At 33.2% G+C, this 26997-nt stretch overlaps 1 protein-coding gene and 1 long non-coding RNA gene across 7 annotated transcripts in view; both read left to right on the forward strand.

The window, feature by feature from the left end:
* Positions 1-26997, forward strand: part of LOC143353625 (uncharacterized) — a 180710-nt gene that overhangs the window by 102073 nt on the left and 51640 nt on the right. The window lies entirely within an intron of this gene.
* LOC143353336 (uncharacterized) overlaps positions 1-26997 on the forward strand; it is a 171482-nt gene that overhangs the window by 97616 nt on the left and 46869 nt on the right. For all 6 annotated transcript variants that reach the window (XM_076786615.1, XM_076786624.1, XM_076786580.1 and 3 more), the window contains exon 4: positions 15821-15896. In XM_076786615.1, coding sequence (XP_076642730.1) covers positions 15821-15896 — 76 coding nt within the window. The remainder of the gene's footprint in view (positions 1-15820; positions 15897-26997) is intronic.

A 26997-nucleotide genomic window follows, 5' to 3' on the forward strand; every position in this document is an offset into this window, starting at 1 on the left:
CGGAGGTTCTACTGTAGTTTCAACTCAACTATGTAACTAACTAATTGTAATATACATATGTCAATGTTGATGTTATTTAATTGCATCATACTTGACGATGCAATTGCTCTTTAGTGATGCAAGTGCTCTTATTTAGTAAATTTTAAATGTTTTCACAGTTTTAATTATCTGTAAAGATGATTGAAAAACTTTCTTTTTATTTTTTCTGGTATGCTAGTACAGATTATTAACTCGAATCTCCATTACCTCTATTTACTCTAACTCAAACATGTACAGCGACACCCATTAATATTCGGACATTCTTTAAAAGACAATAACGTTTCTAATGTTGGAGGAAACGAATAAATTTTTTTTGAGAAGCTAAAAGAATTAGTTAACCAGATATCGTCTAAAAGAAATTTTGAGAAAATTAGAATCGGTTGAAAACGCGGGGAAAATATTAGAGTTTGCTTTCTATAACTTTTTGTTTGGGTCTGTATTGAATCGTTAAACATTTTCCAAAAATGTTTTAAAACCGGTTAAAAATTTCTTGTTCACTTCACCTGTGAAAATAGCTGAGTTACAGACATTTTTAATACAGGATTATATGCAAAAGAACTTTCAACAGTATCTATTTGTTAACATGTTTTCAAAAATTCAATTCAACAATGTTATTATAAAGTATTATGTACAGCCTATAAATGTAGTATGACAATAAATTTTATAAAAAGTATAATAGTTCAGTACAAGTAATTTATTTAATAAAATCTATCCAATATTTAGAAATAAGACAATTGTTAAATGTTCAATAAAATCCTTAGATAGAAAGTTAATAGTGGAAAATATAGACTTATATTTAGCCCCCGTATTTTGCAATTGATGCACAAACTTTTTATTTTGCATAAAAATCTGAATAAGAAATAAAAATCTGCATAAGAGTCTAATTATCATCAATTTATTAAAACTAATCAAGTTATTAATGTTTATTAATATTTATTAATTAATATTTGGAATGCTATGCGATTACACGACGAATTGTGACAAATATCGCAAAAACTTTTGATTAGTCATCAGCCACGGCGACCTATAGAAAATTGCGCGAAAGGTTCAGTTACAATCAATTGCTTTGCGAAAGAACCCATTCGACTGTTGGTCAAGCGATTTGTGGAAACTGGATCGATGGCAGAAAGTCCAAGATCCGGGTGTCCTCGAAAGCATGTTACTTCTACCACCCCCATACTTCTCATGACACCATCAATTTCCTTACGATGATCATCCTGAGCCATTCAATTTCACCATACCGTGACATTATTGACCACAAAGATTATCCAATTTAACCGTTTTAGACGTTATTCTCAAGTTTAGTTAATGGACAAGGTTTGAGTGAGTAAAACGATTGAGCACTTCGAACACAATATTCATATCACCTGAATACTTAAATAGTAATTTATCACGAGACTACGGATCTTTAGGCGAAATAAAAACTTTCTACCTGAATTGCAACACGCTGCCGTGAAATAAATATTTAATTTCTTGCATAATATGTTTAATAGGTTTAAAATAATATAATAGTACATATATTTAAATTCATCGCTAAATACTACGTTTAGGGGAGGCAGCTCGGATAACCTTGACCTTGGCATCTGTTGTCAAGGTCACTCTGACAAGATCATAACTTTTTAATAAAAATCAACCGACGGCAAGACTTCTTGAGGATTACTCAGAAGAGCAACCTTGAAACATATATTAAGGTCAAGGTCATCTGAGCTGCCTCCCCCAAACGTAATATTTAACACTTCAGAAGCTGTGAAAATTGCAGTGCAATTACAATCTCGTTTATCAGATGATATGTAGTTGGTATTTGCGTGACATTATATATATTTCACAAATACTATGCGACGCCAAAATAAAGTTTTCCAAGTAAAAATTAGAAGTATTTCTTTTAACTTGGAAGTTATTTACAAGAACATCCAATAATTAAATTTGCGTTTACCTTTGTTTAGCCTGAACTTGCTTTAACTTACTGTGAACCATAGATATCTATTCTGTTTCCTGGTTACTTTAATAAACTAATTCTTTGTGTTTCGATCAAAAGGCAGACGAAAAATTCAACTATCATTTTAGGATTTTATGCATTTGTAACAAAAATTGGAGAACATCTATATCTTATTTTCAATTGATTAAAATTTTTGAAGAAAGGAAGCAGTTTTTATGGGGTTCAGGCGCCTTAAAATTGTCGTAAGAAATTTTTATATTGCATAAAAATCCACAATCTATTCATTAATTTTTTGAAAGTTATTTCTTTAAACTGCATACTGCATTATACAGTTACCTTTGAGTCTAAATTAACAAATCTTTAGGCATATTACCATCCATTATTTTGAAAGATTTCAAGGTTTGCTTGCTGTTCTCTATAATTTTCTATACTATTACTAATACTATTTAACTTTCTATACGTCGATCGTTACGTGTTCATATCGACGGCGTAATCACTTCCTCATCGTAATTTATCGTATGGTTTTATGAAAGTGCTAATTTCTTTCCCGTATATTATCTTACCGTTCATCTATATCTATATTTAACTGTAAGGCATAATCTTTGATTATTATCGTCTTTAGAGGAGTTTCTATCATCTCCAAAGATTTATGTTTTAGTTATCTCCAGCTGAAACTTCGCCAATGTCGAATAGACTCGAGATTACTGTTTCATTGTATCGGTACACAGTTCACTTGACGAGAGAGAATGTCTGGTTCCATAGCAGGTGCACTGAAGTAAACTGGTTTATTAGAACGAGCAACTTTCTGTGGAAAAGTGTGTGTAAAAACGGCACCACGGTTATTAATCTATTACTCATACAGGAAACATGCAAACCTGTAATTTAGTTTCAGTTCTATAACAACGTTTCTAAGTCAGTATTGATCGCCATCGGTATATGTTGAAGCTTTCGTGTCAATGTCGTTCGCTGAACGAAATACAGTAAAAGTTCTATCTAAGCAAATTCGGACTGTACGATCTAAGCAACACGCCTATCCCCTCCACTACGGGACATACCCCATGAAAGGTCAAGAAGCTTGAGCTGCCTCGGTCGCCGAGCAATGTAAAGTGTAAACATGCTCGTAATCCGATATGGGGTCGGGTACATCGGTGTGAACCACTGCTAATCCAATTACAAAACATCTTTATTTTTCATTGTTTTTTTATAGGACTTTCGCCAAGTCATTTGTGGCATTTTTCTGATTAAAATGACACTAAACACAATATAATTTGAACTCTATTTAATGGTTTAATGGTAAGACTTGGGAAAATGCCACTCTTCCTTTCGACACATGACCTACACCATTTTATTCGTTTTGACATGCTGAACACAGAACGTACTTGTCATTTTTGGCGCATATGAATAGTTTTCGTGATATTCGCGAAAAACTACTGCTACTACTACATGAATCCTGCGTATACCTATGCGACCGTAACGGCGCGCCACGACGTGTATGCACATAGGCCCCCCTCTTTTCTACTCCTCAGCGCGACGGCCAGCAAGCAACCTATATAACGTGCGAACTTGTTAAAAAAGTATTTTCTGTATAGAATATAGAAAGGTGGGGGTTTTCTGAGATCTTTAATATTGTCGAATGTGAGAATTTTAAATATTGCTCGCGTGCCTTGGTCGCTAGAAAAAAAAACTAACCCAGACCAACACCCGTTCCACTTATTAGCAAATTCTATAACAGAATGTTATATTTTTTAATGTGAGAATCGTAAAGTTTGCTCGATCGCTTCCCTCACTCGAAAAGAAAGTAACCCAAACCAACACTATTAACTAATGGATTTTTGGTAACTTTTGAATTGGTGTTGGTCTCAATTAGTTTTTTTCCAGCGATCAACTTTGATGATTCTCACATTCGTCAATATTAAAGATCTCAGAAATCCCGACCTTTCTATATTCTATACAGAAAATACTTTTTTAACATGTTCACCCGTTATATACGTAGCTTGCTGGCCGCCGCGCTGAGGAGTAGAAAAGAAGGGGTCCTATGTTGCATACATGTCGCGGCGCGCCATCACGGACGCGTATGTATACGCTGGATTCATGTAGTAGTAGCGGTAGTTTTTCGCGAATATCTCGGAAACCATTCAATTGCGCCAAAAATGACAAGTACATTTTGTGTTCAGCATGTCGATCCAAATAGAATGGCGTAGGTCATGTGTCGAAAGGAAGGGGGGCATTTTTCCAAGTTTAGCCGGTTTAATTGGCGGTATGTAGTAAGCTTTGGACGTAGAAAAGGTTTAATTGACGGTATGTAGTAAGCTTTGGACGTAGAAAAGGTTTAATTGACGGTATGTAGTAAGCTTTGGACGTAGAAAAGGATAGCAAGTTGAATAGAAAGAGAAACATATTTTCGAGATGTTAAGCTTTTTGTGTAAACAAAAAATATTTTTCATTTTTTAAACTTGTTACACGGGAAGCCCTTTTTAACACTAGGTTTACGGAGCACTAAAAGCGACTATTTTGCATTACTTCATAAAAATAACAAGAACGTGCTACCCACATTTTTAGTAATATTTTAAAAATAATAAATACCCAAAGAAATAAATTTACTAAATAATTTCTTATGTATGCATCCTTAGAATCTTAATAATATTTAATTAAAAATATTAGAACCCGTCATTTTGACGGGTCCCGTAAATCTAGTGTTAAAATCGTGTCTAGTGTACAATCTGAGAAGACTGCCAGCGCGAGCGTTCGAGGCATGCTGGAACGATAAGGCCTGCCTAGGAATGTATTGATAGGACAATATTGGTGCAAACGATTTTATTTTTCATTTCTTACTATGAAACCATTCCCAACAGATTAAAAATAAATAAAAATAAAGAAGTTTCATTGTTGCATTAGCATTGTTTCATCGTTGCGCTATTTTTTTTGCGCTTTCGGCCGCGCGGCCCGTGTTCACATGCGCTGTCCTTTTCTATGTTCGGCGTGGTTGACGCGGTCACAAAAGAATAGCAGAACTGTGACCCGAGGGTTTTTGTTATTGTTAGATCGAACCTTTACTGTAAATCCATCCTCAGCCTGTGTAACATACGCATAACTATAATAAGAAAGTTATGCATATTTCTATACACTTCTCCAAATTTATTTCTTGTGCTCAATAAACGAGTTTCTATGTTTTATTAAATTTAAAACGCCAGTATTCGAGATTTATTGTTTCCAATGTACTTTACCAAGCAAATGTCATAATAATAGTTATAGAAAAAATCTGTAGAAAAAATAATGCGACACAAAACATAATCAAAAACAGCTTGTAACATTTTATGTGTCTCACATAATGTGTATTGTATCATATATATTACATATTGTTCAGCCGTATAGTGTTCCCCAGCTACAAGTAGATAGCGAATAATTTACATGATCAATAAATATTTTGCGTTTTGTATTGTGCATAAAACAGATGATGTTTTACAGGAACAAAAAGCAGTAATCTTTTGTGTATGTGGTAGAAATAATTTTTACGTTTCCCTGAACGATTATAACATCACACCATCGTTTCTGAAATGTTCATAAAGCACACAACCTTACAAAGATTACGCTTGATTTGATAAATTTCAGATCTTTTTATAAATATTTGTGAGCACACATATCGTATACATTATCAGCAAACAGTAACTGATATATGATGTTGCGAATCTCTATGTATATTTTGTGTAGGTATGTAGCGCTAACAGTGATACAAACATTCCTACGTATATGAAAGACGAGCAATTGCTGAAACATTTATCAAAACTGACAGTGTGTACATACAAACAGTGGAATTTAACAGTCGATGATATTTAATGATAGTGTTAAGTCAATAATGGATGACCTTTTCTCAAACATAAAATACTTAACATCTGTTGTCAGACACATGAAAATTTTAATACTTTGAACACTTTAAAAATGGGACAAGAATACAAATTACCAATCTTATTCACCATTTAGAGACGAATGAGGATCTTTTCTCAAATTAGTGGTTATTTTCTTTTAAGCAAATTTTTCTTTTGAGAAATAACTAATTGAAGTTAATGATTTTCAATTATTCTCTTTTTTGTGTATTTTACTTCAACTAGCTTTTTTTACAGCTTCTTATACTTTAGGTGTCTAAACTACCCAAAATTTAGCCCCTTTTTAACGTCCTCCTTTAATATAAGAACAAATATATTTCCACTAATTAATGTTTTAGTTATTTCCTTATTAATAAATGATTTTGTAGGTTCTCAATTTGATCAGCGAAATGTTATTCGCGAGAACAAATAAACTACATCTGAAATTTTAATTGTTGGAGCTACAATGTACAGGGTGTCTCACCCGATGTTGACATCTTGATTTTCTCGCTATTATTACACGTAGCCAAAACTGTTTCAGAGGACATTTAAAGGGTATCGAGTGGGGCATATTTTGGTGTTATTAGTTTTTTCATGAGCGGACGCGTAAAAGTCATATGAAGCTCAAATTCGTTTCCTTTTTAAATAGATTGATGTATTTTTTAATATCTCCTAAACTATTAACTTATCGACATGAGTAGGTTAATACCTTTTTATAACCAATGTCGAGCTGCATCCATTGAGGTATTAAAAAGTACATTATTCTATTTAAAGAAATGAAGTTGACCTTCATATGACTTTTTCGCGTACACTCATGAAAAAACTAATAACACCAAAATATGCCTGACTTGATGCCATTGATATTTTCTCTGAAACATTTGCCGCTACGAGTATAATAATAACTGGAAAGTCAAGATGTCAAAATCGGGTGAGACACCCTGTATATGGATGAAAAAAGCAAACGAGACCGGCGAGGTAGCACTTTTCGTGGATTTTCAGGAAAATAAATGAAACGCTGCCCCAATTCATTGAGAAAAAAAGCGTGTACAAAACGCAATGGCTTTTTCTATCGCCGTGAGAAGACCGGTCCAATCAGTGGAAACAAAGAGCTCGAAAGTGAAAGGGTGGCGGCGTAAAATGCAGTTTTTAATGCACTGTTTCAAGCCAAGAGTTCTCACAGTCGCGCGACGATTGAACTGTTATCCAATACAGTGATTGCTGTTGCGTAACCGTTGCTCGCGAGATGAAAAGTGTGTGGGAGGTGAATGAAGATCGCTGACTATTCTTTTTACCTGTTGCTTATGTAAATATTCGAACGAGTCTAAACATCCAAGAAAACGAGAATATTACTAGTAATAACAATACGGCTCGAAACATTATACATTCACAAATTATTACAATGGACGGCACACACTTTAAATCAGAATAACTTTTTTACGAATAGACCAAAAGATTTCAGGTTTTCTGACAGGTTAGATCGATTCGTTCACTAGATGTTATGTAACGAAAATTCTGGAAAAAATTTCGTTTACTCTAAATCACGAAAAAAAAAAAGAAAAAACAGTAAAGGATGCTTTTTATAACATTTTTATTTGCAATTGTAACGAAACTTTAGAAATTGTGTTTTGTAGGTTCACATGAGTTATATACATCCTGAAAATATCATCGAAATTAATTAATTAGTTTTGTGACAATTTTTCTAAACTTACATGGATCTACAAGACATATTTTTTAAATTTTCGTTACAAGACCAAATAAAGAAACTGTAAATAGGAATTTTTACTTTTTTTCGTAATTCAAACAAATGCAATTTTTCCAAAATTTTCATTACATACCATATAGTAAACTAATCATTCTAGCTTCGCAGAAAAACTGATGTCGTTTCGTCCAATTATAAAAAAGTTATTCTAATTTCATGTGTGTGCCATCAATTATAAGACTGACTGTATACATATATGTATGTATATTAGAAGTCTAGCACTAGATGTATTGTCTTTAACCTTTTCAGGAATTAACTTTTCAAAGTGAAAACAAAATTATTTAATATTTTCCTATGATATGTTTTTAGTTTTTATTGTTTTGAGATTCTGTAATGAATTAGAGTAATTTCAAGTTAAAAAATCTTAAACGCAGGTAATATAGACACGTATGTCAGTATCCTTGAAGAGGTGAACTTTTGCATATATGTAGATGCTTAGAATATCGTATGACAAGTTACAATTTAATTATCGAACTTTCACGAATATCATATCGGAGAATTAAGAATTATGTTCATTAGTCTTATAAATACAATTGCTTTAACGCCATTACGCTCGTTAAAATTCTACACAACCAACAAAGTTAAACAGATACAAGCGAACCTTCTGAAACGTAAAACAGGAAATTCGACGACAGAGTGCGCTTTCACGAAGCCTGAATCGTTAATTAAAACAAAGTTTACTCACAGGCAAAGTGCAGCCTTTTGTCATCGCAAACAATGAGCATGCCTATAACAGCTCTGTAGTATGTGATAATGGAAAATTTATTCGAAGAAGAAACCTTCCAAAAGAATAAGGATTACACCACGGCTATTGACGATGCTGTGCGTTAGTGGACAGCTGACCGAGAAACTGAGGTCAAAATTTGGTTTCCTGTTTTTGTGCGATAGATAGGGACCGCATAAAAGAAACCGCACAATAAACAATATTCAGAAACTTTATAAATAGCTATAACAAATAATTTATACAAGATATTAAAGAAAGTATTTTTTATGCGGTGGAGAGGGACCGCATAAAAAAAGTCTCACTTAGAAAATATGTCAAAGATTTACGAAATAGCGAGAAAGTGCTTTCCAAACAACATAAATAATTAAATTACACATGGAAACATTTAAAAAAAAAATTAATTTCTCATTTTAAACATAGAGAAATTTTCAAAATGCACATAATTCAATACTACTCGTCGTAGTCCAAAACGCACATCTTCTTGTGATGAGAACATTACAAGGGTGTTATAATGCCAACACCGTTGGCATTCATATACCGCATAAAAAAGTCGCACAAAAACAGGTTTGACTGTATATTTTTGTAACGTATTCGCTTTTATAAATAGCGTAGAAAACTATCTAAGATAGTAATATTATTGTGTCCACTTATTATTATTATTATTGTGACACATTTTTAATTCATGGGGTGAATATATCTAGAAAAATATGAATGATATGAGATAATCTTTTCGACTGAAGTTTTGTAGTTTTACGGAGGACACATTAAGCTGTTATTTATTCGACCTTGAGATGATTTTGAAAAACTATACAGGAACAACTTTAAATTTTTAAATTAGAGCCCATATTTTTGATTGTATATTATTATTGATGGCATCGAGACTGAGAGGAGTCTTGGAGACAAGAAGATTAAGATAAATATTGTTCAGTGTTCACAAATATGTGAAGGTAAAATTAATGCAGTGATATATAGAAACTTTACTATAATTATAAGGGATGAATCGAAACTGTTTGAAATAAACGTAAGACCATTAATTCCTCGAACGCCAATGTATTAAATACAAAATTAGATAATAACATAAATTTTAAAGTATTTTTTAATCAGCAGGAATAAAATCAATAAATCAAGATGGTTCTGTGGTAGAGAAATTTCAACTATTTACTGATCTTGTGAAGCAAAATGAATTTTTAGACATTTTTCTTAGAAGATATACAAGGTGTTCCGGGGTTTTCCGGCAAAATTACGGGAACATATTGTACAAGTAGAAATGAGAAAAAAATGTTATTTGAAGTCCGGTTAGAAACGCTTTATTACGAAGTTATAAACGAATGAAATTGAATTTAGTAACGGGGGATTTTACTTCGCAGAGTATGAAAAGTCGAATGTGTTTATCTTATTCGTCGATAGTTATCGTGCTTACTATCTTGGAATGATTCAACATCGGTGTAACTTTTACCACAACACCTGTTAAACAAAGAAATCGTGGTGAAAATGCCAAGAGTTTTCAAATGACGAATACGCTGATATTAATCTAATAAATAATTCGCCTTTACCAAATTCAATTTCATTTGTTTATAACTTTGTAACGTTTCTAACCGAACTTCAAATAAAATTTTTTTCTTATTTCCACTTTTAGAATGTGCTCCCGTAGTTTTGTCGGAAACCCCGGGACACTGTATAATAATTGGGAATATATCAAAATTATTCATTTTTATATCCCAATTATTTTATTGCATTTTTATAAGACAATAGTAAAAAATAAATATAATTTTATTATGCAATATTTGTTCCTGTTTTCATGTTTGCAGCAATAAAATACCAGTTCTTCAACGATACAAGCTAAACAGTAATAAATTTAGTTTTTCAATTCACGTCATCGAAATAAATTGTAAACAAACCGTATTGTATACAAAAAGTATTGTTCTACTCTCATATATTAGGCAAAGAAGTCAATGTTAAAAATTGGATTAATTTCAAATTCTTTAGAATTCATCTAAACTAGACCTTCGAAAACGTGAAGCAAATGATTCTTAAATTAGGGATTTTATCTAAAATGTTATAATTGTTTTAAATGTAAAACTAAACGTTTTCTCTGTGAATAAACTTAATACCTTAATATCAATTATTATTTATTTATTGTTTTAAACTTAAAGTTGAAGCCTTATTGTACTTCATATCTTTAAATTTTATGTAATTGTATCTTTCCTAGTCACATTTGAATACAAATGCATGAACATGTGCAATCTACTGATGACAATCTATCTATCTATCTTGCATCGCGATTAGCATTCACTTTCAGTTTCTGTACTTGTATAGCCGAAATTGGAGTTGTGTATATTTGATTACGTGTCGCTGTGTCTTCGAAAATGGTGAACGGCAAAGACATACATTTGTCAACGTTAACCAAGGTCAACGAATACCATCCATTCAATGAGTAAGCCCGCACAATTACAGTTATAGTGTGGGAGACTATTGCATTGGAACATATGGTCACACGTGTAAAAGTTTGCATACAAATGCATGGAACAATCGTTTAAACAATATTATACTAACAGATTTTGTTAAGTAAGGGTGATAGATGTACCTTTAATTTTTAAATATTTCGTTAAACAACAAACTGTATAGTATCTTTCTACAGTATTATTAGAAGTTGAACATGTGCATACATCAAAGTGAAATAGAAGTTGAAAATTTGATGAAGCTATTTCTAGTTTTTCTAAAGAAAATATCTGCAAAGAACTCATTGTTGCTAATAAGAAATGTTCTTATATCTTATGAAGTTTTAAAGTTCTTATAAAGTCTCATAAAATTACAGATTTACAGGTATAGTGAAAATCAATTTTTGTTATAAAATATGAACACTTTCACCATAATTTACCACACAAAAGTAAAAACTTTTGCTCCTTCAGGATTTTGCATAAAATTCCGTAACGTTGTTGTGAATTATGGGATGGGTTAATTCGAACAAATTTGTCATAAGTGGTAACATACCATCTTGAAGTCTGCACTTTATCATTTCACTTCTCCTTGAATATAAATGAAATAATTAATTTACGTAAGTTACGGAGCATCAAATATAGAACAATAAAAAAGTTCTCTGATTGCATGCCCTGTTAACTCGAGAAACTATCTTAGGTGAAGTTCAGTTCTCTGTAAGACTCGTTTCTTGTTGGTCACTGTTTTTACTGTGTTTTGCCTTGGAAGTTAACGTCACGCTTTAGATCAGCGCTCGAGGAAAGATTTTCCTAAACGACTTGCTCCATTTTTAAACGTCTTTCCCTTGAAAGTGATTTTGCTACGTTTCAAGGGGAATTTTATTCTGCTTTTAATGACATTATACTGTATACATCTGTAATAAATTTTTCATTTGAGTAGAACATTTGAGGGAAATAGAGTGAACTTCGAGAATATTCTCTTAATACATGTAACGCAATACTCAAAATGATTTTAATTATGCACGATAAGCATAAGTAAAAATTTAATTTTTATTTTTTTATAACTGGAATATCCCACTTTCGCCGGCGTTATTGATGTACACACATAATTCTTCTTGTTGTCTTTTCCGATATTATTATGCGTATGTGATACACCACATATTTAGTTTAACTTTCAAATAAAAATCTCATCGATCAAGGCCAGGGGAAATAGAAAATATATAGAAAGTTCCATTGTTACATATGTTTTTTGAAATAATTCAGTTTTGTTCTGGGAAGCATTTCCATACAGTAGTAAAGAATATACAGGTTGTCCCAAAAATCTTGCACTTTCTTGAAAGGGATAATTCCTGAGATTATTTGAAGCCACTTTTTTTCAGGAGTCATTAACGAAAAATACGGACCAATCAGAGCGCCGCTATAGCAGAGGGATCCCAGCTCGGCGTCAGCTCCCGCTGAGTATGGCGTTGGCATTGGCTGAATCAGAATCCGCCTGCTGTATCCGCGCTCTGATTGGTCTGTGTTTTTCGTTAATAACTCCTTAACAAAGCTGTGGAGAACATTTTCGCAAAGAAAAAAGTTACTTTAAATTGCGTCAGAAATCTCCCCTTCCAAGAAAATACAACATTTTTGGAACAGCCTGTATAGGTAATCCTATTTAGCTAGGACACCATATAGCCGTCAACTTTGAGAGTTCAAATTTCCGGAACGGCTCATGCTAAAATTACGTTCAGGTCATACTTCGAAAAGTTCTCGCTGCCAGCAATGAAACGTACAGGATCCAATTTAAAAATTCAAACTTGACCTCTATAGGTTTTTTCAAGGTCATCTCAAGAGCGAATAAATAACAGTTTAATGTGTTCCCCGCGAAACCGTGGAACTTCTATACAAAACATTTTTTATATCATTCATATTTTTCGAGATATCTGTCCTGGGAAATTAAAATGGGACACTCCGTATAAAATAACAAAAAGTAAGAAAAACCTTCATATAAAATCGTGTTTGTTCTTTTCGGGCGATTTTCGACCTTCCTTAGTTCCATGAAAAGACACAAATTCATGACGCATGACGTCTTTACGCAATTGATTTTTAGTTTGTACTTAGTAACTTAACAAGTAGTTAAGTACTTGTAACTTACCTCGTAAACGATCGATGGCCGCAGTCTACTTTTGTAAGTCTGCATCATAAAGTCGAGAAAATTTATTCGCAGTGTAACGAGTTGAAAAATGTCAGAAACATTTTTTCATGCAGGTGGCTGCATTCTACAACTGTTATCATAATGTTTTCCCGTGAATGCATAATATAAATATTAAAATGGGGAAAGGGAAATCGCAAAATCGTTTTCAAGTATTGCGCTTTGGCATCCACAATCGCAAATCCGCGCACAATATTCGTGCAAATCCCATTCACGGACGAACTTGGCAGGGCGACGGTAAATATTCGCAACCGGGAGGATCATTAATGCACTGGACGAAGTAACAGATCCAGTAAAATGTACGAAATCCAGTCTTATGATGTTTTGTAATCTCCAAATATTATATATTGTGCATTTTAATAAGAAGAGATTTCGAAAATTATTTGAAGTTATTTAATTCACTTTATTCTTTGTTTCATTATACCTGACTTGCACTTTAGTCAACATATTCCATTCTTATGTATGGATTAGATCATCCCGTAAGTAATTTCCTTCAATATCTTTTCGAGGCAAAATATAAAAATGTAATTTGAGCCTCAGGTATTTTATATTTTTTCCCTCGCTTTCTATAACTTATGTTACATGTTTGCTAATTTCACGTTTTAAACTACAAAAGGGTATTCTCATTGGTTATAGAAAGACCTAATATTTTTACTTTGAATGCAGTTCCTATATGTACGAAAGCTTTATTTACATCTTACGACTCCTTTGCGAGAAATTGTTAAAGTTTTATCCCCCCCCCCCACTGGGGGATCCCTCTTCGAAGCGGTCAAGCGATAAATACGGTGGACGACCGAATCAGCGAGTATCGATAAGACTCACATTAGTGCAAGCGAAGCAAAAAATTGGAACTTTCTAATTTTTTACTTTTCTTTTTTTGTGGAATTGTATATTTTGCGAAACAATAATCAAGGGTGCATAGAAAACTTTTATATTTATTAGGTATTGGTCAGGAATGGTAAACAAATTCCATTCCTAGGAACAAAATTCAATGATTCTAATGACGTTGTTGCAAATAATGCGAGTTACATACATTTATCGTTAAAATCGGTAAGTGAAGACGAAATCGGTAGACGGAACAGAGACAACATCGGAAGTATTAAAGAATGCTGTTATTATTTTCATCTTACTCAAATTTTTAAGAGGAGAAATATAATTTTATTCAACCTCAGCTCATGTAGGTAATTGATGTATCTAATTTTTATTTTGCATAAAAATCCGAAGACTATTGATAAGTAAAGCTGATTTACTGAAACGGAAGTTATTTATGACTCCACGTAATACATTATTAGTTTTTTAGTTGTAGTAGACTCCTGTATAACATGGTTAAAAAATTGTTTAAAAAAGACTACGTGCATGTACCTTTCATGATAGTAAGTATACAGTCTTTTTAAACAGTTCTTTATGCATTTACTGTACCTATCATTACTGTCACATGAAATACATATACAGGGTGTTCGCAGTAAATTGGACCAGCATTTTTCTCGAAAACATTTTTTTTCCAAAAAAATAAAATGGAAGAGGAAGAACTTACAGTATATCTTACTGGCAACACGATAATCTATGTCAATTTTTTGTATTTACATTATTTTTCGAAAAACGAAGGTGACCTTCAGTTTTTCTTAAATTGAATGCTATATGTTTTCAATGTCATGTGAAAGCATGGGTCAAGTCAAATTTACTTATATGTAACACAATAACATCTAAGGTCGTACAAGGTCAGAAATAAGAGAAATATGTAGATTGAACATTTGAATACGCAAATGTATTAATTGCAATTGAGAACATTTTGAGCATTATTTGCATTGAAAATCATTTATAAAAAACATGTCAGTATCTATTAGTTCCTCACCCCATATATCCTTATAGCTATTCAGGGTTCAATTTTCTCTTCCACCACAAGATTAAACCCTTTCGAATAAAGAAATTAAAGGTGACCCATATATCTCAATAGAAAAGCAAAACAGAAAATTTAGAAAATTCGCTTCAACCATTTGTTCCTATACCAAATAGTTTATAAATAATTTAGGTGGTACACTTATTGTTAGCTTGATCGCCTTGTATATTACAATATTCAACAATTGCGAATTCGCTACCTGGCCTACTTAAAAACTGTGCCCTGTTGAATTTTGGTGATGAACAGCGGGAAGCATTTGGGGCAGTAAAGAGTAGTGTTCGAAACTGAGAGTTTTGAAACTACATTTCGAAACTTTACCAAGCCAGCACGGAGTGGGCGTTTCATACCGATGACTCCCAGATTAGGATGCGGAACAATTTTATGTTAACGAGATAATTATGATTCATTGTGAATCCCAGCGTATTATGCAAACTGAAAAACAACAGATGCACCGTCGCAGTATATAAACTGTGAAAAAGAAATAAAAAAATATTGAAATAATATACTATTTGAAATTGCTATTATTTTAATTAAATCAATATCATTTTTATTTTCAAATAACAGTATTGAAGATAATGGTGCGAAATAAATGATTTCAAATAGTTATTTCTTGTTTTCATTTCAATAAAATTTGTCCAGGTCTGCCGTGGAGAAGGAAAGCCAAATTTTACCATTCGTAGTAATACTATGAATAAATTACCACTTTATCGTACATTATACCTGAAATGTGGCACAGAAAATCTGTTCTTCAACTATAATTCGAAATCATCCTTTTCACGATTTACTATTTCTTCTTTCTACATACAATAATGTATCTACTTCACGCATTTTATACTATTAAAAATACATTCGTCGAGAACAAAGTTTTACTATTCTCTCTTACAGCAATCATGAAAAAGATCAACTGTTGTATTATCGACATACAATCATGATAAATTTAAAGGAATTGTGAAACAGTGTATGATTTTTGTTGCAGATTTCGCGAGGAGGTGCAACGGACATTGAGATGACTCGAGGAAGAAGATCATCTCTCGCGTTAGGAGCATGCATAGGTAAGAATACATTACAATAGAATATTTACCGATTGATTTGCATAATTCATTGAATCGCAAATGCATAATGTATATCCGTGAATACCTCGATGGTTGAAGTTACGGTTGGGGTCCCTCAAAAGCTTGTTTCCCCCACCAACCTCTCTTTCATGCAGCGCGCACCTCCGTCGCGTTCGCTGGTGTCTCGCGTCTTCGTTGCCCCAACATATATACCTTTGTAGCAATACGCGACAGGCGATGCGCGTCCTTTCTCTATGGTAACGGCCAGTGTCGCCAGATCAAGACTTGTTCCCCCACTCTAATTTCCCTTTCTACCACGCTGTTCCCCACGTTTCTGCCGCGGTCGAGTCACGTGACGCGTTCCGTCTCTGTTGTGCATACTCTAGTACTGGCCGAGAGAGGGTAAATTTTTCCCCTTAATTCGTGCTCCCTCTCCTCATCTGGCGACACTGGTAACGACGCTTACTTGAAGTGGACAGTGGGCGCTATGGCGGGGACGGTTTTTCCTCAATTGAGGCAAACGTGTCCAGCCCTGATCTAAAATATAGAACGATCATAATGCGCATAAGGGTTAAATCAAATCTAATTAACGTAACCTTGAATAGTACCCTTTTAACTATACAGGATGATTCAGTTAACCGTGCCACCTAAATTACTTGTAAACTATTTGGTATATGAAAAAATGGTTGAAACGAAAGTTGTGTGATTTCAAGAATAGCAGGCAGTGTAATAATTAGTTTTTTCTATTCTGCTTTTTTATCGATATATGAAAGTCACCTTGAGTTTTTTTACTATAAGGAGTAAATTTTAATCTCATTTTCTATGGTAGATCTGCTTCTTGCAATTAAATGCAGTAGGCCTCTTAAATATCTTTAGACTTTACACACAAGATGGTGAACATAAATGGAAGTATTTAAACACCTTTGTAACGCTGTGTAAGAATGTTAAACGTTTCGCAGAGATGAGCAAAATGATAAAAGTAATTTTCTGTCTTCAACCGAAATAGTACACTGTGCAATAATATTTACATGATGAAACACGCATGCTTCATGCTTCAAATACGCGAGATTAGTGCCTACTACGATTTCAACGTTTATTCATTCCCTTTATACCGTGTGCATAGACCAAAATACTTTTATCAAATTTGAAATTTGAATGCCTATCATCAAATATTAGAAAAGGATGGAGATGCATCTCATTCGGCAACAGATGGAAAGTCTATGATTACTATAATTAAGGATAATGAATCAAAGCTTAGAATTTTGCAATAAAAGCAACATTTGTTTCAAAGGCAGTTCTAAAGTAGTAAATACTAATAAATTAAATTCAGTATTGATTGAGGGATAAGTGCTACGATGAAAGGAAATGATATTGAAGTAAACAATTTGTGAATGAAAAATGTTGTGATCATTCCGTAATTAAAAAATGTATAGAATTGTTCATTCATATCGAGTGGTTTCGTCACTGCAAAATGTATCGCTTGCGCTTATCAATTGCAATCCGCAAGAGTGTTAATTGTAACGAAGAAAATGTTGAGCAATGCCTGCATCAAAAATCATTTATTACATGTACACAGTGATATCTCCACATAAGACGTAAAGGCTAGGCTGATAAACGTCGCGGAACTATTCCCACTACTGCGGGGTATACCCCGTGAGGGGCCGCGAAGTTTAATTTTTTATTTAAAGGCCTGAGTTCACATCAGTCTTTCTTTCCCACACGCTGTCCTTTTTTGCATCCGAAACTTTCATCGTTCATTACACAAGTAAATATCATCGGAATTATATCATATTTGGTATTATTTTCATTAGAAAAATGCCACAAATATGTTGGTGAAAGTACCCAAAATAATGAAAAATAAAGAAGTTTTCTTATTGGATTAGTAGTGATCTCCTCGGCGACCGAGGCCACTGGAGCTTCGCTGTCCTTTTCTACGTTCGGCACTGCGTCGAAGAATAGTACAATCTTCTAGATGGCATTTGTCGTTGCCAGACCCGTGTTTTTGACATGTAGCGTCTAGGACAGGTATGTTTACACTCCTTGGTGACTGAGGCCTCGTCGGCGAGCATCGTGACCTTTTTTACGTTCGGCGCGGATCAAAGAATAGTGTCTCTTGGACGATACACGACGGTGGCAAGACCGGTGTTGTTGACATATATCGAGAAGTCACTGTATATCTGAAATGTATACAAAGTGAGGCACCTAAGAGAAACCATCTGCAACATTTTAACTTCTACATTTTTTTGAGATAGAATGAAATGTTTTAGACGAAAGTTGTTTGGTATCGAGGGGCCCATTATGTGGTGTACATAACTATTTTTCAGGTGGGGATGATTAAAAAATTTGAAGGTCAACTTAATTTTTTTAAACGAAACCACATACTTTTCAACTCCTGCGATTGTCGCCCTTCTCGAGACAATTTCAACGATTTCATTTAAGGTCTTTCAAGATCATTTAATGTCATAAACGTAAAAAAGGATGAGAAATATAAATATTCACGGTGAATGCCTGCGTAATGTGATATTTTTTATATGTGATGAAATATTTCGATTTGATCCTCTTGAATGAATTGACTGATACGTAGAGGTAAACTTCGACTTGTAGAGGTCGCACGCAATAAATGATTCGAGTTAAGGAAATATTATTTCGAGTTCTAGAGGTGTTTACAGTTGAGCGGGCGGAAATGAAGAAAATGTTCGTTTTATAGAGGTTTTCGAGTTATCGAGGTTCTATTGTACTTGTTTTGTGATATATTAGGGGGACCCATAAGTAAACAATTATTTTGAAATCTAAAACAAATTTGGTAGTAAATTCAAGTTTTCATTTCTTAATTTATTATATAATCTCCATCATTATCAAGGACAGTTTGCCATCTTTCCTGCAAACTTTGTATCCTCTTATAGAAATCCAGGGTTCATGAAGCAAAATACGACTCAAGGTGCTTCCTTACATCTTCTATAGAAGTGAATGTTTTATTTCTTAAATAACAGAGAGATCCGGAGATCTGAAAAGATGGTGAGTACGGGGGGTGCGGTAAAACTTCCCATTGCAATTCTTTGATTTTTTTCTGAGTGAGTTTCGCTGTATGGGGCCGGGCATTGTCAATTTGCAGTATTATACCTTTTCTGTGAACTAAAGATGCTGTCTTTTTCAATAGTTCTGAATACAGCCGTTGTAATTGCTGACAATACAACTCAGCAGTAACTGTTTCTCCAGGTTTCAACAACTGAAAGTGAATTATGCCACGATAGTCCCACCAAATGCACAGTAACTCCTTTCTAAGTGATAAACTAGGTGAAGGGGTTGATATTGCGGTTTGATTTGCAGAACGACATTGCTTGGGACGCTTTATGTTATCATAAGAATCCACTTTTCATCTCCGGTAACGATTCTGCTAAGAAATGGATCTCTACGAAATCTGGATAGCAATGAAGTGCAAACTGATCGACGAATATTCTTGTTCGTTTCAGATAATTGATGCGGTACACATATTCCTTGCCTATATGCCTTTTCCATTTCGTTGTATAATTGACCATGTGGACCCAAAGCTTCTCCATAATTCTTGTATACTTAATTTTGGATCAGCTTCCACAAGAGATTTTAGGGTGTCATTATTAAATTCAGTTGGTCGCCCGCTTTGAGGCCTGTCAGAGAGATCATAATCACCAGCAGCAAACCTTCTGAACCAACGTTGACACTTGTTGACCTTCAATACACCTCCATAAACATCGCAAATTTTCTTTGTTGTTACCGTTGCATTAAGTCCCGCATGAAAATGAAAAAGTATGCAATGACGAATATGATCCTCGGAAGGTACGGACGCCGCCATTTTATTACAAGGTTGTAAAAGAAAATTATACTTTTTAAAATATTTTGAACACAGGCTGCTTTACCGAAAACTGTAAAAGAATACCTGTTTCCTCTTCAACGATCGGTACAGAACTAAAGGCAAAACAAATTCTTTGCAAATAATTGATTACTTATGGATACCCCTAATATTTGCAATTCCGATTTCCTCAGTATGATTGCCATAGCTTTCACGTGGATGCAACTGCACGATATACATATGTATGTAAGTTTCCGTCTGTAAGAGAGCATCGAGTCTCCGTTGCATCCTGTTCCATCGCGATATGTACCGTGTTACGAAGATTACCAATCCAGGAGACCGCACGAACTGTGCAGGCACAAAGTACTGTTAGGATTGTTGCACCGTTCTCTACTGTAGCCTAACCGTAACATTTGTCTTGACAATACAAATTTATAGCTGTCCTAAACGCTATACTACTCCGTAGTCACGAGATTTCTATTACGCCTGTGAAAAAGCGTAATAACTTTTTCCCGTGTTTTACTTGACGATTCGACATTGTATCATAACCTCCTTACCATCCTATGGTAAACTTGTCGAAGTGCTACCTCCTCTACAATTTCAAGAACCTTGAAATATGTTGTCAAGGTCATCATTCTGAACAACATTTCCTTTCAAAGTTTTTGACAGTCTGCTTTAGTTTACGAAATAATTGCAAAAAACTTTGTCAAGATAAAGAATTTCTAATCAATATAACCACAAAATAAATAGTAGTGCAAGGACTTACATTGTACCGAAAATGAATTATATATGGCTTTTTAGTATTTCTGTTGTGCCTATTTCATATATTTAGGAAAAATAATTATGATTACACAGTAAAAAAATGTAAACTTCTTTTATTTACTGGAATATTCCAGAAGCAAAACCGTTCACTAATACGAATTTCATAATTTTATGCACCTATCAGTAACAATGTTTAAGAAAAACTCCAAAATAGAATTCAAATTTTCAGCTCTTTCAATTTTTTTTTCCTGAATAAAATGATACTTTTAAACAAAGTCTTGACAAAAAGTATATTTTCTTGTTTTAAATTCAATAAAATTCTAAAATATATTCAATTTTGTTGGTAAAGTTGCATATTTACGATTCATTTATTTTCATTAAAATGCAGATCCTCCACATATTAACTGAACAATACTTCCTAAAGTACTCAACATTGGGAAACTATATCAATTGACTAAAATTCTTGACTATCTACTGATTTCCTGACTAAAGCGTAAAGGTCACGATTTCTCAGTTTTTTATCTGTGCCCATAATGAAAATTACGAAGATGTCTGTCGTAGATCTGAGTAAGTTATACACGTGCACACAGTTTCATCGAAATCGATCAAGGACTAAAGTTTCAAAAATGGGTCAAATCCGATTGTGCTGAAGTTTGGTAAATAGGTTCGTTTTGCATTAAAAATATGTTTTTTAAAAGGAGTTTTGGCGACTCCAAAAAATTTGTTTATCATATTACTATCATTTCCTTCCTTATTGGACACTCACTACAGCGAATTCTGCCCTTTTTAATTGACGGACACCAACATATTCGTGGCATTTTTCTGATTAAAATGAAACCAACTCTGATATTATTCCGATGATAATTACTTGTGTAATGAACGTTTAAAATTTCGGACGCAAAGAAGGACAGCGCATGGGAAAGAAAGAGACGCGGAGAGTCGAAGCGTTCGGGAAAGATGAAAGACTGGCGTGAGCTCAGGCCTTTCAATCAAAACCTAAACTTTTTAGTTATGAATTATTTTTTTTTACGAGTCTTCCACCAATATATTTGTTGATTTTTTTTTAAATTAAAATGATACCAAACACGATACAATTCGGCACATATTTAGCAATAGAAATTTAAAAAAAAATGTTCATATCACCTAATAAGTAAACTAATTCTTCTAACGTCTCAAAAAAAAATTCCAAGCCGTTTGGTCCAATTTTAAAAAATATTCGTTTTTAAGGGGTGTACAAATACTTTTTACGCCGAGTGTATACAAAAACGTATTCAACATAGTCCATTAAGTATGCGTGCATTGTTGTTGTCAGGAAAGATTAATGGTGTTTTTCGGACCGATGCGCATTTAAAATTCTTTCGCTTCGGCAAAACTCAGCGTTCAAAATCGTGATATCGAGAATGAAAGTTTCCGGTATTCGTTCAGCCCGCCAGAATCGAAATTGAAAGTTTCTTTCGATCTTGCCTTGCCGACCGAATCCGTATTATTATCGGATGATTCGTTCCGAACTGGTAGCTTCGTAAAGAACTCAAAACTAGAATTAGAAAGCGGAATTCTTTCCTGGATATTTTAGCGTATGTAGTTCAATGCTCGCTTTAAAGCGGTTCTGAAACTGTTTCACACTTTACGCAATAGTACAGGCAAATTTCTAATTTGCACGTAGCGCACAATTTAATAATTATCTCATTAGTATAATTATTATAATTACTATAATTATCCCTCCGCAGCATTCAATTTTGCATTTAATTCTCCCAAAAAATTCACTCCGGAACTTACTAACGCAATTATGTAAACACATAATAATAACGAATTATAAGAATTCATGCAACATGTTTTAAATCTAAGCAATCATACACTCATGTCCTATTCAATTATGTGCAAAAATTACTCAAATTTTTAATTAAACGTCACTAATTACGAACTTCGTTAATACATTTACAATGTTTTATGAGTATGTGTATGTTGAAATTTTCTGTCATTTTATTGTACCTAATATGTGCAAATCTAGTAGCAGGAACGTTACTAATTACTTAAATTTTTAATAAAACGTCACTAATTACGAACATCGTTAATACATTTATAAAGTTTTATGAGTATGGGTTTGTTGAGATTTGATGGAATTTTATTATACCTAATATGCACAGGAATGGGAAGATTTACGTAATTAACTTGTGTTTTGTATAATTGTTAATACGCAAATCCGAAATAACCTTTTTAGTAATTCCAGAACATAGACTAAACATTTACTGTACATAGTAATTGTGGAATAATTTTAAATCGTACATTTTGAGTGATTTTAGACATTAAATAATTATTTAGAACAAAAGTATTAGAAAAATATGAATAATCTAATTATACAGGGTGCCCCAGTATTGAAGGTGCAATCGTGGACGGGGTGATTCTACGTAAGAAAATATGCTGAAAATACGGACTCAAATTTTTTCATTCGTTTATTGTTTTCGAAAAAATCTTCTTTGAAAATCTGTTAAATCGCGTGCCTAGCATTTGTAAGAAGTAGAAGCGGTAGGTCATGAACAGACACGTCAGACGATTCCTGTTCGATAACACTGCCGAACAAAATCAAACTTTTTTCGAGTTTTGCAATACCTGTTGGGTGATTCTTATACACTTTGTCATCCTAAAACCAAATCTGAAAGCAGAAATGCTCCATCACGCAACGTTTTCGAAAAATTTTGGTTTTTCCAAAACTAGTTTGGTTTTTCCAAAGTAACCAGTATCCGTATTCTGTTTCGGTATTTTGCACGTCTCTCTCGCGCATTGTTTTCATTAGCTTAATTATTATACGAAAAGATAATTAGGTGTAATTACAATTCTAACAGATATCGTTCCTACGAGGATACGATTCGAACACGACAAATGCTCGACTGATTACATAATGCACAAATGACTATTTGCAGGATTCGAAAAAGTTCCAGCACTTTTTCATCAGCTACCTTAGAATTTATTACATGTGGCACTATTTAAAAATAGTTGTCGTATCATAAGTAAAAAAATTCTTGACATCAAAATTTTTGGTTTGAATAAAATTAATAAAATTTAAAAATAAACAATAAAAATAAAAATTGTAACAAGTGCCAAATCAGTCCTCCCTCCGAGAGTGACAAAATAGAATTTTTTTTAGAAATAATTACAATCCTAGAAAATGTTTTGCTTATGAAATTAAATTGATTTTTTTTACTCAATATCTCTAACAAAACTATAGTACTTATGTTTTGATTTTCATACCGTTTCTTTCATTTGTAAATAATATTAAGTAATGTTGTTAAATAAATCTAACATATAATAATTCGGTGATTTATTTTATAGGGACTTTCTAAATAAACAATTTGTTAAGACGGGGTTCCGTCGTCGTACTCTACGAGCCTGGCAAGCGATAGCGACGGGTTCCGTCGGCATGCTGTACGAGCCTGGCGAGCGATCGGCTTTTGTCCAAAACGATTCTCGTGAGGACCGCTCGATCTGAGCTTCCTCTTGCGTTCGTGATCGCGTTGTGGTAACATCGTAAGTCGTGCGTGTATCCATAATTTAACACAGTTTAAAAAAGAATTGTTTCCATGGATCTCCTAATTACAGATTCTAATATATCCGTCGCACGAGAATATGTTTTGGAAAAGTTTCCAAGAGGTAGAAATTGTTTTCGTAAAAATTCCCCACGAATGACCGGAACGTATAAGCTTGAACAGAATTTTTTTTAAACGGAAGGTATCTGTCTAATTCTACCCTTTGAGAGCGAAGTCCGGGTCTATTTTGACCCACAGTGTTAACAGCTTCAGTTAGCTAATCAATTTTTCATCATTAAATTGAATAAATAAATTACTACATTAGGAACAACAGAAAGAATAATGCGTCTGTAAGAAATATCTTCAAAAATATGTTTTAAAAGATTAATAAATAAAGCTGTGAATGATCTTAAGCGACATAAATTTTATAGGTGTGAAAATGGTCCGCTGTTCGAGGGTTACCGGTAAAGTGTAATGAGTACATCTACTCGTCGTCGCGATTTTATAATTAATACTAATTTTATAATATAATTAATAAAGAATTCTCTCGTTCTGATAATGGAGTAGGAAATCACGCTCCAATTGCTAATCGGTTGAACAGTCGTTGACGCTGATCTAAGGAACGCTTAATTCGATATATTCTCAGCTGTTTTCTATCCTTACTGTAACTTATCTGTCATGCAGAAATCATCGGTAATTTATTGGTTTCATTTACAAGTTGATCGATCATTGTGTTTTCCCAGGGCTCCATACATCATTTGCACACACACGTGTAAGAAAATTACAAGTCAGGCGTCGTACAGTGAGCCAGAATCGCAAAAAAGTTGGACAAAATTCATGTCACTGTTAATTATATATTATTAATTATCAACAGGGGTTCAGGGGTTCTTGGGATCGTAGAATATAATTTTAGTATTACTTAGGTATTTGCTAACATGAGAAACTGTCTTTACAAAACTACCCTTAGAGGGGGTGTTTGAATTTAAGAAATTGAAACTTTGCTAGTTGATTTCGAATGTGCTTTTAACTAATTAATGGACATATCCTCAGAAGTAAATAATTAAACAAGTTAATGTTAACGAAAGTTGCGATTTTTACTGATTGTGAGTTTGACACGCCTAAACGAATTTTAAATAAATACAGACTTAAAATTTGAACAAAACTTAGTTTTGAAATTGTTATTAAATTATTGTTATTAGCTCCATCACACCCTCTTCTCTTAACTCGTTAATGAACTCTTCTCTACCTATTATTAAATTACTTTTTAAAACAAGAAATTGTCTCTCTGTTGCAACTGCAAGTTGATGCAGCTAAATTTTGAATTCATCTCAATAATAGTGTTTTCTAAATGTATTAATAGAAAAGTTTTGATACACCTAACCGTACCAAAAAAGTTACAACATTTTTATCTTAGTCCAATATAAAGAATATCGAATATTATTTTATGTGATAGTGTAATAGTGGATTGCAAGTTTAGTAAGAGGTAAAAATATAAAAGTTTTTTTTGTAAAACATATAAATGCCTGGTCTGTAAAAATCCATTTTTAATTAGAAAGAAAATATTCTCTTAAAAACTTTGAACTTGACTATTATTTATTTAACAAATGAGTTCAGATAGAATATAAGTCTGTGTCCTTTTCAGGCTATCTCAATGAAGTACTAGCTTACGAAAAAGCTAACTTTGACCTAGTTCACAACGTGAATATTTTTTAATTATTTCCACCTATTTTATAAAAACGGCACACTGAGCGTCGGTCGCTTACGGCGTACACCTAAGGCGAATTTAAATTGTGTAATTTTATGCATAATTAAACCACTTAAGATAATCATTAATCTTTCTTTGAAATATGGAGGCTCTTCAAATGGTCAGAATAAAAATTTGAATTACGTACTTTTAACGCTTCTGCATTGTAAATGTTTCGTGGAACAGGAAATTGATGCAATATGATTCTGAGATTTCCTTGACGATGATAAACATAAATAACTCATAGGTATCATAAAATGTCAACAATAGCATTGTAATAGATTCGCTATCAACGTCGCATATCTATGTCAATAGCGAGTTTGTATTTTATGCACAGAAAGAAATGCATAATAAGAAAAGGAAATCAATTTTCCTTTCAATATTTTCGCTTTCAATAATATGAAGAGTATACGTGATGTTGAAGAGATATTGCAGCATTTGGTAATATCAATAATTAGTTTTTAAGGGGTGTAGCCGGATAAGTAGGTCAAAAGTGCGCCCAAACCAAATTGAATTTGTAATAGGCTATTCGATAGTTTGTCCAAAGAAAATACTTTGTGCCACTTTTCATTCTTATATCTCTTCAATTGAAAATTCTGAAAAAAATCTGGCATATTTTAGCTATTAGAACACACATCTATGAAGTTTTTCAGAATTTTTAGCTTCGAAACCAAATTTTAAAAAATAAAACAACTTTTGAAATGCCGATTTCTTGTAGAAGCTATGAGATACTAAGTTTATATTTTTAGTTTTAGCATCTCGTTATGGTTGTTAATATATCATTTTTTCACATTTTTCAAAGTGAGGCAAATAATGTAAAAAAAAATCAAAAAACGTAATCAATGATGACAGCGACGAAGACTAATGAAGCAGCAGAGGGGTAAGAACTCTTCCATGGAAATACAGGCATATTACTTATTGTTAGAATTTGATATAATATCCATCTAGGAAATTAATTATATGAATCATATGAATATATTACTTTTATGGGCACGGAAAAGGTAAAAAATAGCGGTACCCCACTTTGAAAGATGTGAAAAAATTATACATTAACAACCATAACGAGATGCTAAAACTGTAAAAATATTAGCTTAGTATTTCATAACTTCTACAAGAAATCGGCATTTCAGAAGTTGTCTTATTTTTTAAAATTTGGTTTTGAAGCTAAAAATTCATGGATGTGTATTCTAATAGCTAAAATATGCCAGATTTTTTTCAAAATTTTCAATTGAAGAGGATAAGAGAAAT

Source organism: Halictus rubicundus, chromosome 1, assembly GCF_050948215.1.
Source record: "Halictus rubicundus isolate RS-2024b chromosome 1, iyHalRubi1_principal, whole genome shotgun sequence".
In the NCBI taxonomy this organism is placed as follows: domain Eukaryota; kingdom Metazoa; phylum Arthropoda; class Insecta; order Hymenoptera; family Halictidae; genus Halictus; species Halictus rubicundus.